General features: G+C 38.8%; 1 protein-coding gene across 2 annotated transcripts in view; it reads right to left on the reverse strand.

Annotated features, from left to right (window-relative positions):
* Nucleotides 1-14,336, reverse strand: part of Parp8 (poly(ADP-ribose) polymerase family member 8) — a 164,941-nt gene that overhangs the window by 26,384 nt on the left and 124,221 nt on the right. For both annotated transcript variants that reach the window (XM_050152799.1, XM_050152798.1), the window contains exons 16-18: nucleotides 2,748-2,840; nucleotides 1,115-1,240; nucleotides 142-207 (exon numbers count right to left, since the gene is read on the reverse strand). In XM_050152799.1, the coding sequence (XP_050008756.1) occupies nucleotides 142-207; nucleotides 1,115-1,240; nucleotides 2,748-2,840 (285 nt within the window). The remainder of the gene's footprint in view (nucleotides 1-141; nucleotides 208-1,114; nucleotides 1,241-2,747; nucleotides 2,841-14,336) is intronic.

The following is a 14,336-nucleotide window of genomic DNA, read 5'->3' on the forward strand; positions in this document are numbered from 1 at the left end:
CCATCCTAGCACATTTTATGATTTTAATTATGTCTTGTAGAGAAGAAAATTGAGCATTCTGTAACAGTGTTGTTCTGAAGACATTTTAAGATTTTGTTCATGTGGACTGAACGGCAGAAAAGCATAAGACCAGATTTTTACCTGTGTCATTTCTCTGATGGAAGTGATGCTGTCCAGAGCTTTCATTACTCGGTCATAGTTCTTCTTCTGTATGACAAAGGAAAAAGCATTCTTCACCTACAAGCCTTTGCAAGTTACATATCGCTAGAGAAAAATATTATTTCTATACACGCATTTTCCATCAAAGGCACTGTGAAATCAACAATGGTACATAAAAGAAACCTGTAATAAGGAAAGGAGGGTTGATCTCTAGAATCACAGGGAAGAAAAACTAAAGCGGTATGCCTTACATAAGGGCACAAAATCATGCTCACCTCCCTGGGATAAAAATCTTCAAATACAGAAAGATTTGGGGCCCTTGAGCCTGGCTTTCCCCCACGCCAAAGCAATAAGCAATAAAGTAAGCTCAGACTCCTTCTGGAAGAAGATATACTTCAAATCTCCCAAGTGCTTTAATCTTAGATTGGAACACTGTTACCCAAAGCAAGATGACAATATGTGCTCAAATGATCCCTCATTTCTATGCAGAAAGCTAACAAAGGAGGACAGGTTGGCTGAGGGGCATTATACAGTCATTCCTCTAACAGAATTTTGAGATGAACAATAATATAAACTAAGCAATTTTGGCTCTCAATCAATCTGAAATTCTGTTATTTCAAAAAGTCTCTGCCATACGTGTTTAGGAAATGGTTTTCTTAAGAAATGTGTGTTTTTTAACAGTATAGATTTAACTCTTGTTAACTTTGAGGAGAAGGGTGGGAAAGAACAGCAGGAGATGTCAAGGTGATAAGGAAGAAAAGGAAAAGTGGTCCTCTGAATAACATTCCTTATATTCTGAGGATATTACAGAATCTTTAAACATAGGATATGACCTTGAACTTACCATGGATACACTCAACCAGACAAACATTCAAAGGGAAAGCAGCTATGAGACTAAGGTCTCCATCCTGGTTCTCGGAAGTTCCGAGCTTGGTGGCTGGGGCTGACCACTTACCCTTGGGTTGAAGGCCAACATCTGAGGGTCGTTAGGATCTACCACAGAAGGATATGGCTCAAAAATGACGACTTTTCTAGGAGATTCCAACGCAGATCTACACATGGACACCAATAAATCTACCACCTTGAAAAACACGAGAGATAAGTCACCTGACAGTTTCAGGTGGATGTCTGTCCTGTTCATGGTAGCGCAATATAACAAGGAAGTCCCAGGTCTGTCACCCTCCTCTCAAATATGTTCTTCATGATTTTATACCAAACGTGGCCAAACGGGACCACTGATTCAAAATAACAAGCATGCGTTGCCTCTGATTGCTCATAAGTTTGTCTGTCTCTGTCATGAGCACACAGTGTGTGCTCTGGATTATATGGTAAGATGAACAAGACAGGTCTGGGAGAGGGTGCTGGGTGCAGTCTAATAGACAAGACATACAAACACAGAGCAATTGAAGGAATAGCCATCTTTGCAATCTCTGGCTTTATTTAATGGAATGATAACAGAATTAGACCATAGTGAGTACGGCAGTTCTGGAGCTATCACACAGATCTGAATATGAGGTTGGGGAGAGGGACCTGGTTCTATAGGGAAGGACATTGCCCCAAGTTAGGAAAAGCCAAACAGCCATGATGAGTTTGCCATATTCTAGGAAAAGCAAATTCAGGAAGTCACCTCGCCTCTTGTTTCTCTCCTCTGTCAAGAGCTATTAATGATCTTTGTTAAATTCAATGGCTTAGTTGCTATGTATTCAATGATCCCTCTGCCGATTTACAAGGAGCCAGTACTGTCTATGCTAAGCTACCTCCCTTCTTCAGTTCCCAGAAGAACGTGCTGTTTCTGGAAACGGAATGAAGAAAAATGCTACTGTCTGGCTGGAAGGAACTCATTGGAACAGATGTAACTCATTGTGGATATGAACAGGGAAAGCTGTGTCCACAAATATTTTACACAGGCATTTTTAAAATGCACAGTAAATGGAGCATGGTGGAACGTGGCTATAATCCCAGCCCCGGAGACACCAAGGCAGTAGGTAGGTTTACAAGTTCAACTCAAGGCCAGTCTGGACCACAGAATAGGATCCTGTCTCAATGAACATGGCCCGATGTAACCCTGTATTCAACAACAACAAAAAGATGGGTCCAGTGGGCTACACCCTCAATCAGAGCATTTGGGAGGCAGAGATAGGTGAATCTCTGTGAGTTGGAGGCTAGCCAGATCTACATAGCAAGTTCCAGAACACTCAGGCTACATAGGGAAACCCTCCAGATAGATAAATAGGATACAATAAATAGGCTTCTACTGTGTGGAAGTATAACTGTACCAAAAAGCAAAACCAGCCAAACAAAACGAGTACAAATATATGAAACACACACACACACACACACACGGCTTCACGGCTTTTTTTTTAAAACCATGCAAGACAATTCTTTTTAAAAGAAAATTGCTTAGTTTCCCCCCTAGGCCACTGCAAAATGACAAAACACAGATCTAAAAGGGGTGAAACAAAAATCAAGTGCCAGATCTTTTTCAGCAAGAAGCTTTGGGCACTCTCCCCTGAAGAAGAGCGTAGAGAACACAGCAGTAGACTGAACCAGCTTCTCACATGAAAGTAAGACCCAATTAGCGGGAGTACCTGAGCTCCAGTTGCTATCTCATCAGCGGCTTCGTTCATTACCCCCAGGGTTTGGAAAGCAAATACACACAGCTCTCTCTCACACACCGTGGGCTAGAAAAAGAAAGACGTCAATTAGAGTGTATGTCTTCATCTGTCACTTCATAAATGGAAAGTCAGTCCATAGAATACATGGAAAGGACGGAGGCGTAGAGTGGTTTAAGAGAGGAAATCATATCAGGTTCCTTAATAATAACCAAATCCTTACACTGAAGTAACAAGGCTCTCTTTGTAGAGGCACAGCTACAGTGATAAATGACCCATTTCAGCAAGTTGTAGACGTTTCCATTCAGGACAATTTAGCAATTGATGAAAAGAATATTAAGCAGTAAAGTACATCTCTCTACCCAATACACAATGCACATTACATGTGTTTATTTAAAAAAGTATAACCCCTCGTTGGGTAGATAATGAAGCTATACACAAAAACTACATTTAAAAAGATATCGTGGGTGAATCTCACTTTTCCTTGGGAAATTCATTTAAAAGAAGCAAGCCTGACTCTACTTACTTGCTACCTAGCTCTTGAAAGATTGGTTTTTGTTGCTCAGACTCTTGACTTCAATAACCTCCTGAGGTCAACAGCACTGAAATATACACTCTGCAATTACTCTGGAGGAGCTCTCATCTTTCAAATCTAATATAGTGTCGTCCCCTTGATTTATCTTACCTCCCCAGTTACATTGCATTAGGTAGCTGATGGAGCCTAACACGACACAATCCACTGTGCCTCTGCACAGCAGACAAAAGGCATTTGTTAGTGCCACTGCCCCTGTGCTAGCTGCTTCTAGAAGATGACTTGGTCTGTTGCTTAGGCAGTGGGAAAGAATGGCTGCATTCTGAACATCCTTTACGTTCCGAAGTAGCCCGTATGTGTGACCTTTCGGATAGAAAGCCTGACTCATCGCAATTTCTGGCGGAACCCTGGAAGATGATGTAAGAAGAAAAGGGATTTGCTGTATTTCTTTTGTTGATCCTTAACAGGGCAAGTCTGAGTCTGTTTCAGAAATGTAGAAACTGTGGGAAGAGATTCGATGGAGAGACTCTGCAGACATAGTCTACACGCAGGGCTATGTGTCTGGAGAAGCACAGAGCAGGCTATTCAGTTCCAACTGTCTTTCCTTTTCCTTGAACGATTAACTTAGTCTGAAATCTTCCTCAATCTTTTATGAGTATCTATGTATATATGCCTCAATTTCCCCCCCAAAACGAGTTATTTTCTTTGGTTCACCTTCTGGTACGTATTATATGCCCTGACCTGAAGTAATAAAAGCAATCATTACTACATAATAACTATAAAATTCAGAGTTACATCAACATCTGAATATAAAAAAATTGTACGTAAACAAAAATGGAGGGAGGAAAAGCTTTTAGACCATGAAGGACTGCGGGAACTCACCTGCGGGACCACTTATTCACTCCAGTGAACAGCAACATCATAGACTAATACGCTAGCCAAATAACCCACCACACTTTTAATGACTAAAATAGAGTAATCTCCAAACTCAATAACAAAGTATTGCTTGTTTAGTGATTTCAATAACTATCAGATTTATCTGAATCTTTAACAATTAAATACATTTATTATGTGTCTATATGTGAATGGCACACACATATACACATGGCAATATATATATATAAAATCTTTATATATATACAATGTATATATGTGNAGGTTTCAGAATAAAAAGAAAAAGGTTATATAAAATATAATGATCAGATATATTTATATTGCATAAAACATTATTTTTAATTAAAAAAGGAACAAAAGTAACAAAATTACTTTTCCACATTATACTACTGTTTTAAACAGAAATAAAATTTTGCTGCATCAGATTTAAGAGTTCTTTTGAAATTACAAGGCAGATTTATTAGAAATTTATGGTAGATGACTATGCATTGATGTGCATCATCATTGACAATCCGGAATTCATAAACTATTCTGACTTTGTCTAGCATGAATTTTAGTAATTTCATCCAGTGAAAATTTTTCCTTAATGCTTTCTTTTGCATTCATTCTCCTGGCCTGCACCTAGAAAGTTCTGATCCCCATAGATTCGCAGTCCAATCTCAAACAATAAACCTGTATTCTAATGAGTGAGGCTATGGCACCATTTCTTTATGGACATCTTTCCCTATTTTGCATGTTTGTCTAAAAGTATCCCCTCTCTACCTACTCAATTGTGTAAAGCTTATTTCCACAAACATCCTGTACTCCACCAGCTAGAAGGGACTCAGGCAGGTTAAGAAATATGTTTTCTAAAAACAAAAACCAAAACAACTTTCTGTTATTCTTAAAATTTACAAGTAAAAGTGTAATTACATTCTTACAAGAACATATATCCCATTTTGTAACGTAGCAACTGGACAGTAAGTATTTTTCCTGATCTATTACCATACTAACACCACACTAAGTAGTTACTAGTGAAGAGTCAAAACACTTCAAATTGGAAGATACAAAAACATTCAACATTCAGGCAAATACTTCTACATCTACATCTCTATTTTGTATAGTCATACCCTCTTCTTCATCTATGTTATATTGGCAAATTCAAATTTTCAATACAAGATGGAACTAAAAGAAAATTTTTAAATTACGTAAGGTAACTAAAATTAGGTATCTGTCCCACAAGTGGTCAGAACACACAGACAGAGTAACTATGAAATGTCTAGCCCTACTTGAGACTTCTATACCCCACTCCCTCCCAAATAGCTCAACAGACATTCCAGAAGAGGAAGGAGCAATATTTTCTCTCTTCTTACTTTTTTTGAAAATAGACCTTTTTCTCAAGTAATATATCCTGGCTACAATTTCCCTCCCAGTTTCTTCACGCCTCCCCAGCCATGCAGATCCACTCCCTTTCTCTCTCTGATTAGAAAACAAACAGGCATCAAAAGGATAATTAAAATACTATGAAATGGAACAAAACAAAAACGAACACATTGGAGCTGACCAAGACAAACAAACAGAAGAAAAGGGAGCCCAAGAGAAGGCAAAAGAATCAGAGACCAATTTGTTCACATGTTCAGGAACTCCATAAAAACACTAACCTGGAAGCTATAATATATACACAGACGACCTGATGCAGACCTGTGTGGGCCCTGTGTATGCTGCTTCGGTCTCTGTGAGTTCTTAAGAGCTTTGCTCATGTTGATTTTGGAAAGATTTGTTTTCTTGGTGTCCTCCCATCCCCTCTGGATCTTACACCCCTGATGGCAGAAGGATGTTAAGAGCCAGAGGTAGAGGAGGATTGCTAAGAAAGTGTTTTCTGGACATGCCAGAGCCATTACACTCAGGAACTTGCAACAACTACAGATGCTCACATGAGACTTGCACAAGATAAAACCAGTTAGAATCCCAGCGTAGATGGAGGAGAATACCATGAGCTCCAACCCCAGCTGAGGTGCTTTGACAACTGAAGACAGCTGAGGTAGCCAGTGTCAACGATTTTCAGGGAAGCGGCCTCAGGTAGAACGCACATACCCTAGGAATGGCTCTAGAGACTTGCATATATGGACAACACTGGTTGATCTTAGGGGCTATGGAAGGAGGACATGAAATTGGCAGTAGGATATGGGGGTATCATTGGAAGGAGTTGTATGAGAAATATGGAATTGATATCCTCAAAGTATATTATGTACATTCATCAAAATTCTAAAGCAATAAACAATAATATCAGACTTTTCTACATCCAGAAAGAGGGTCATACTCAAAGAAGAGAAATGGAATCATTCCCCCTTGGCACCGTGCAAAGGGTTACACTGTAGACTACCTTCTTCCCACTCTGAAATGATTCTTGTGTACTCCTCATGAAAAAACCGTCATGATGGACAGTTACACAGATAACACAGTTTCAGTTCTAAATCCTATATAACCACTTAGCATTTATGAAGATTTCAGTGTAATGATGAGTGTATTTCACATTCTTTCATAGAAATCATATAATCAAGTCTAATTATTAATATTTTTCTTTTTTGTTTTAGTACGTGCTGCTAAGATTTAGTAACTGTGTGTTGTCTTGGAGGAGTCAACTCCCTACAATTTAGATTATAAAACCATAGCAAGTCCCTCTATTGGCAACATGTATTTATTTACTACATGATATCCATTATTTACCAACTTAAAACTTGTATATGTCTCCTTAAAATATGATTTATTATTGTAGATCTTTCAGCTAAGATGAATACATTTAAATTTTTTGAATCAAAAGAATTTAAATGTGAGCAATAAAAACAGTTTCTAAGCCTCAAAGAATATTTTAGAACCTAACTGTATTTTAAGAAATTTGTGTTTTCAATGAATTTAAATTACCCTTTACTGAGAATAGAAATGTTACAACTCTAGAGGATTTTGCTCTGCATTTATGTAGAGAGTAAAGCGTGGTGTTGGGAACGGTTTTCAAACACGTCTTCTATGATCTTTTTGTTCAAACTAAATATTTCATGTAATCCCAGTGTATAAAACACACAACTGGATCTCGTTGACCCTGGAGCTTATATGCAGCTGTTTGCAAATCTGGAAAATGAGAAATAAAGTAACAGCCACCTCCAGGAGTTGGTAAGAAAGTTGGACAACATTATAAACATTTCCTTTAGGAATGGAGAGCTAATTTAGTGGTAAACAAAGTAAATTAAATTACTCCAGCTGTCCTCACAGTAGCTTTATGTCAACGCATATAAAAGTACTGGATAAAAATGCTAAAATATTTATTAAGGACTGTCTATAGTATGTCATATAGCATTTTATACATTTAATGGATCAAAAATGTTAAAATACTGCTGAAGTGTTTCCAAATAAAAAGAGAAAAAAATCAGTTTAAATGTAAATTTTTGACTTAAAAATAGCGTTGAAAGAATGAGAATAAATGTTAACGTGCTAAGAACGACATCCTTATGCTTTTGTTCACTGGATTTCCAGTTTCACAGACAAGGCTTTGAGTGTTTGGCAGTTGAGACAGATGTTCGAGTGGGGGAATTTTTACTCCCCATGAACAGAGACCAAAATGGCACAGGGCAGAGGTGTGCTTGCAAGGCAGGCTTGGCTGCTGGATGGATGCTTGGTCTCTGGTGCAGTGTTCAGAAGGAAGGGTGATTTGGAAGGCTTTTAGGAGGTGAATAGATGAAGGACATACAACCAAATCAAAGGATCAATGAACTAAGTGGTTAATAATTGACCAAACTGTTGAGAAGGGCTGAAAAATGGGAGTACTAGCAGACCGGGAGAAGAAGGTCTCTGGGCCTTGCCTTTGAAAAGTAGGTCACCAAGGATCAGTGAAATGCACATATTAACTGGTTCCATCAAGACTGTGCACCCAGGCCTTACAGTCCAACTTTTTTCTGTGTCTGGCTAATATTTAAAACTAGAAAAACTATTCCTAATCAACATGGATTGGAGAGTGTATTCACTGTCTTATCTGCAGAAATATGCTGTCAATATATAACCCGCCTGCAGTGGAAAGTGTATAGTGTTTTGTAATAAATGGCCTGATGCTAATGTGTAAATGGCAAAAAAAAAAAAAAAGAAAGAAAAGTAGGTCACGCCTCTCTCCCTCTGCCTCTCTTTGCTTCCTCTTCTGCCACATGCTGCTGCCCTATGAGGCTTTGCCTCGCCACAGCCCTGATGCAGTAAAGGCAGCCGACCATGACTATAACTCTTTACCAGCATGTATGGTGGTGTGGAAAATGGCAAAAGTGCCTCTTAATCCAGACACAGACTGACAGCCAGTATCAGTGAGTATAACCGCGATACCTCACACAGATGGAGGTTTTTTTTTTTTTTTTTTTTTTTTTTTTTTTTTTTTTTTTTTCCCTGCAGAGGTCAGCAGCTCCCAAGAAAGGGTCATGAAAGACACATCAGCAAAGTCGCAAGGTGAAGGCACTAGGAAATAGAGGCTTTCAGGCACCAACCCCTTACTTTTCTGCTTTCTGTAACACTTGAAGGCATCTCTAAAATGCATGCTACACCGACACTCTAGTGCATTGAAGGAGGACAGATTTATCAGTAGCTTTGGGTTGGATTTCTGATAGCAATCCATGTACTGTCAAGTTATCCCGGACTGTAGACTGTATGTATGAACTCTTGGGTGTTATTGCAAGCTGTTATACAGATTCTCGTGTTTTTGTCAGGGCTTACCAGGAAGTATCATTTAGAAACGTTGTAACACAGAGAAAACAGAGCGCTGGAACACTTCTAAATAGCTTTAAGTGCATTTCAGGAAGGATGCAAAGCACTACTAACCGAGTCCTCTGAGCAGAGTAGCAAGAACGCAAGCAGGGACCAACATTACAGGACTCCAAAGGCAGATTCGCAAAGGGCATTTACAACATCTTAAGAAAACCAGACTTCAAGGAAAATATGAGAAATAATCTAAGCAGGGAAGATAAAGATCTTAGGATGGGAAATCCATGGAAGCCACTCGTGGTTTAGTCTCCTAAACAACCAGCTGTGTTATAAGGCACCTATTTAGGGATTTATCACGGCTAGAAAAAGGTCACAGGGCTGAACCAATGGTCAGTGAATCACGGTTTAAAATTTCTTAAGAAAATATATGTAACTCTTAAATTTACAGGAAAATATACTGAAATGTAAATACAGTAGAAATACAGGAAAAAACATAAGATTGCCTAAATTAAGAAAAGCATCTGTTAATGGATTTAAGAAATGGTTCTTTCTATTTATCTCCCTTCAAACAGGAGAAATGACTTTGATTGTAATTACTTGATTTGATTTTAAGTCATTTATGTCATTATTTAAAAAGCCAAAGTCACTTGTCTGATTTCCGTCGGCTATGTCACAGCAACATTTAACCACCTAATTCCTAGCTATATATAATATTTATTCAGAAGATTTTTCTTCTCTCCAACCTTCACTGATGCGGGAACAAATCAAACAAAATTTGGAATGCAACAGAACGAATATTAAGAGTTAACTGTGGTATCTTCGCCACTTATAGGAATGAATTGCCAGCCATGAAACTACAGAGTGGAAGCTGCCAATCATGTGTGCCGTGAACCTCAAGGACGTAAGCATGGTCCTTTGAGTGTGCAAGCTGAGAGAGAGTCTGTCCTGGTGTCACTCTGCCTGGCTCGAGCCCTGTCTTTATCACTTACCAGCAGAGGAACACTGAATAAATGTCTCATGCCTCACCTGTGAAGTGGGGATAATAATAACTCACAGAGCTAGTATGAGGGTTAAATATTGACAACCACATAAAGTACTTTGCACACATAAAAAGTACTTAAAGAGTGCCTGGTATTGATGAATTCCTGTTGTTTTCTACAGTGGAGCCAGCACTGCCATGGATAAACTCAAGGTCAAAGCATGAACGTCGGCAGAAAAGGACTGCAGTTTCTAAGAGCTGCATGTAGAGACAACAAGAGTTCTGATAGTTAATGAGTCAAGTGGACATTCTTCTTTTAAATTGCATAACAATTTAACAAATACATGCTGCTTCAGCTCCATATATTTTATTCTGAGGAAAAAATAAAGGTAGACTTTCAAAAAATAGTATATGGCTTAGGAGAATAATTTTTCATCTGTTTTCCTTGAATAAAGGGAAATAAATCATAAGATCTGACAATTATGCTAATAGAATGGCTATTTACCCAGGTGAATCTTGAGATATTAAAAACCTCTGATAACATCATTTATTTATGGGCTGGGTGGTTTATCTTCTTCAGCATCTTCTGAAGAACAAGATGATCTTTTGTGATTCCCCGGAAAACGTGGAACAGAATCTGCCACGGCACCTTCAACCCACCAATGCTTTAATTAATGTTAAAGATGGAGAGCCCAGAAGTTGAACAGAATCAGGCTCAAAGCTCAGCATACAGACACACTATCTGCACAATGTTGAACAAATTATTTAATCCTTGTGAATCAAAAAAAGAAAAAAACCAAAAAAAAAACCTTATTTGACCCACAGGAGTAAATCACTAGAGTTTTGCTTGAAAACATCAACTAAGGATGCACTAAACAAACTATCCACACACAGTGCCTACTCCACAATGGGAAATGACTCCCCCCTCAATGAATAATCAGGGCACACACAAGGTCAATCATTACCTTGATATCTATCCACATTTTACTGTTTCTCAAACTAAAACCAGTTTTACTACACAGATGTAGTAGAACGCATATTTTTAAACACTGAAATGTGGGCCACTATCAACAAAAATGGCTTAGTGATAACCCAACCTTTTGTCTCCCTATAAAGCTTTAAAAAAGAAAACTAGCAAAAATTGCCTCAACCACCTGAATTAAATACTGTAGTGAGGCAGGAAGCATTTACTCCAAACAGTTACACCTTGGTAAGAACGGAAGCCATGAGAAGCAGCTCACATTTCCTGAAACTGGAACAAGCAGAAGGGAGGTCATTCCCAAAAGGCTATGATGGACCCTGCCTGATGGCTCTCTGAAGTCAAGTTCAGAACAATTGTGTGCTTCTGCCTGATGGAACTCAGCTAGTACTAAATCTAATCCCCAGGATTAGAGCCTAACATTAATCAGTGTTTTGGTCATTACAGAGGCAGTAAGCAACAACCAAAGCCAACAAAACTGCTTTGGAGGAAAGGCTAAGTAAGAAAAAGAAGCATGAGAACCATGAAAGGCCTCTACGCACGCCTAGGAACGCAGAGGGCCACATTCTTGGCCAGGACGCCATGTGCTGAAGGAAACCTTGTAGTTAGTTAGTCATGGTGGTGTATGCCAAAACTCAGCATTTGAGAGGCTCAGGCAGGATTGCCACAAGATGGAAGCCAGTTTGAATGAAATAGAAAATTCTTGGCTTTTTGAGGAAGAAGAGGAGGATGAGGAGGAAGAGGGAAAGGAGGAGGAGAAAAGAAAAGTAAGCAAAACTCAGGAGACGGCACTAAATATCATTTCAAGCTGGCTTTGTTATTGCAAAGAGGAAACACAGACCAGTCTAAGCATTAAAGGAATGCTCAACAAATACTTTTGATGATAATTCATCAAGAAATAAATCCTAGAAAGGACAGAGGTCTGATTCCAAAGCTGTTACATTAGTATATTCAGGACGTCTAGCTTCCCATAAGAGGAATGAGGCATGCAAAGAAATAATAAAGTAAGGACAAGGTACAGGAGATAGGCAACTGAGACACAGAGTTCAGAAAAATGCACAGATTCTGGACTACGAAGCTTTTACAAAATGATTAAAGAGCCAAAACAAACTCTAAATAAAGTATTTCAAAAGAATCAATATATAGAATTTATAAAAGGAAATAAATTCTGGGGTTGACAACCATAAAAACTGAACTAAAACTCACTGAGGGACACAATAAATGCACCTGAGGATTCAGGAATGTTTGATTGTAGGCCAACTGAGAAATGTAACATCAGTAACAGAACAGTGAAGGAAGTAAACCAAGGCTAAGAGGTCTACTCAGTACCACCTTATACAAATATATTAATGATGTTGTCCCGAAAGAGAAGAAAAATATGTAGGAAGAATACTTAATGAAATATTCCCCAACATAGAAAATTTGTGAAAAAAAAATATTAACCTACACGCCAAGACAGTCCAATGAACTCCACCAGGATAAACACATAATCTTAATTAAAATACCAAAAGCCCCGCTGATGCACACGTACATAAAACCAGCACTGGAGCGGCTAACACCAGAAGCTCCAGGTTAGCCTAGACTCCACAGTAAGTTTCAGGCCAATCTGGGCTACAGTGAAAGATCTTGTCTCAGAAAACCAAAGATCAGAACAGAACTATAGAAAATTACTGAAAAACAACGACGGAAGAAAACTGCGAGCTCCTCCATATGAGGAAACTTGGGCACAGAGACTCACACAAAATTAATTTCTCTTCAGAGACCATCAACACAAAAAGCATGCAATGGCACAAAGTATCAAGGAGAGGAGAAATTCCAATCAAAACAAGGAGAAGAGTCAACAAATAACTCTATGTGCAATGTTACTGCCCTTCAAACTTGAAAACGTTAGCGCAATCATCCCTTGGGAAAAATTAAGGAGTATTTTAAGCTGATACTCCAAGAGCCTTAGACAGAACATACAAAAACAATGAGCATGGGTAAGAACAAGAAACGGCAAAACACAAACAAACAAATTCGAACAAGTGTATGTATGTGCAATTTTTCACTTCTAGCATTGTGATCAGTTTCTGTCTAGTATAAAGGCACACTAGAAACCCTGAGCCATCCTGGGAACCATGGTAAAATTCTGTATCTAATAAACAAGCCACCATTAGTATAAGACTGCAAATATAATTAAATAATTAAATGTTAACACTGAAAAAAAAAGGCACACTAGATAAAATCCTAATTTCTGATCTATGTTGGTGGCATTGTGTCTTTGTGCTTAGAGGCATAAGGGAGGAAGACCAGACGTGTGGAGCGAGACACACTGGCCAGTGCGGGGCTTCCCTCGAGCCTGATAACCTTCAACCCCGGACCCCAATGGAGGGGAAAGGAAGAGGGGTGACACCACAAAGCTGTCTTCTGATCTCCACACATGCGCTATGACATGTGTGTCATTCCCACACCTCAATGACACGCACAAGGATAATCTACTAAAATCAAGTTGGCGTTAATCTAAAACAGATTTTTCAATTTATGATTAGTATGAAAACAGATTACAATGTTGTACCACAGGAATTAATATGAGATCCTAGAAAATAGCAGTCTAACACACTAAAGAGGGCTAGTATCAAAGAAACAGATGAATTGGGAGAGACATAATGCATATGGAAAATAAATAGGAAACCAACACCCTTTTCTTGTTAGTAGGAATGGAGAAGAGAGGCAGAGGCAGGAGGTGACTGAAGAGCTTGTAGAGATTACAGTAACGGGACAAAACTGCCAACAGAGACAGCGGATACAAGATATCACGAATATGTAATATAATTGTGTAAATGAATGCTAATCACACATACCTCCAAAATACACAATGGAAAAAGGGGCAGAATTGTAGGTAAAAAAATGAACTGCTCAACGGTGGAGAACTTAGTACTTCTATTTTTAATAACAGTTAGAAAAATAAATTAAATAGAAATAGGAGTAAACAGCTCAGTTAAATGAATGTCCTGTTATATTTTTTTTTTAGATCCACACAATCAATAGCACTCTGTCTTGAAAGAGACTGCTGTAGTTCAGATTTGAGTGCTGCTCAAAGCCCCATGTGCTAAAGCCTTGCTCCCTAGAGAGGTCCTTTGGGAAGATGGTAAAGCTTTAAGAAGTGGAGCCTAGAGTGGAATTACTAGGTCATTAGTATGTGTACTCATGAGGCAGCATGGGATGTCATCCACTCTGTTCTCTCTTGCTCCTGAGACAGGAGGTGTGCAGTTCTGCATCTCATTTGCCTGCAATCATACACTGCCACACCATATGTCAAAGTAATGTAACCAGCTTACTATGGACTAGGACCTCCCAGGTTATGAGCCAAAAATAAGTCACTTCTTTTTCTATGTTGACTATCTTTTAACCACTGGGCTGAGGTCTTCCTAAAGAACCTCTTAACCAATGACCTGGTGGCCCAGCCTTCCTTAAATATCTCTGAACCAATGA

The sequence above is a fragment of the Alexandromys fortis genome, unplaced genomic scaffold, assembly GCF_014885135.2.
Source record: "Alexandromys fortis isolate MF-2015 unplaced genomic scaffold, M_Fortis_MF-2015_v1.1 scaffold_73, whole genome shotgun sequence".
Classification (NCBI taxonomy): Eukaryota; Metazoa; Chordata; class Mammalia; order Rodentia; family Cricetidae; genus Alexandromys; species Alexandromys fortis.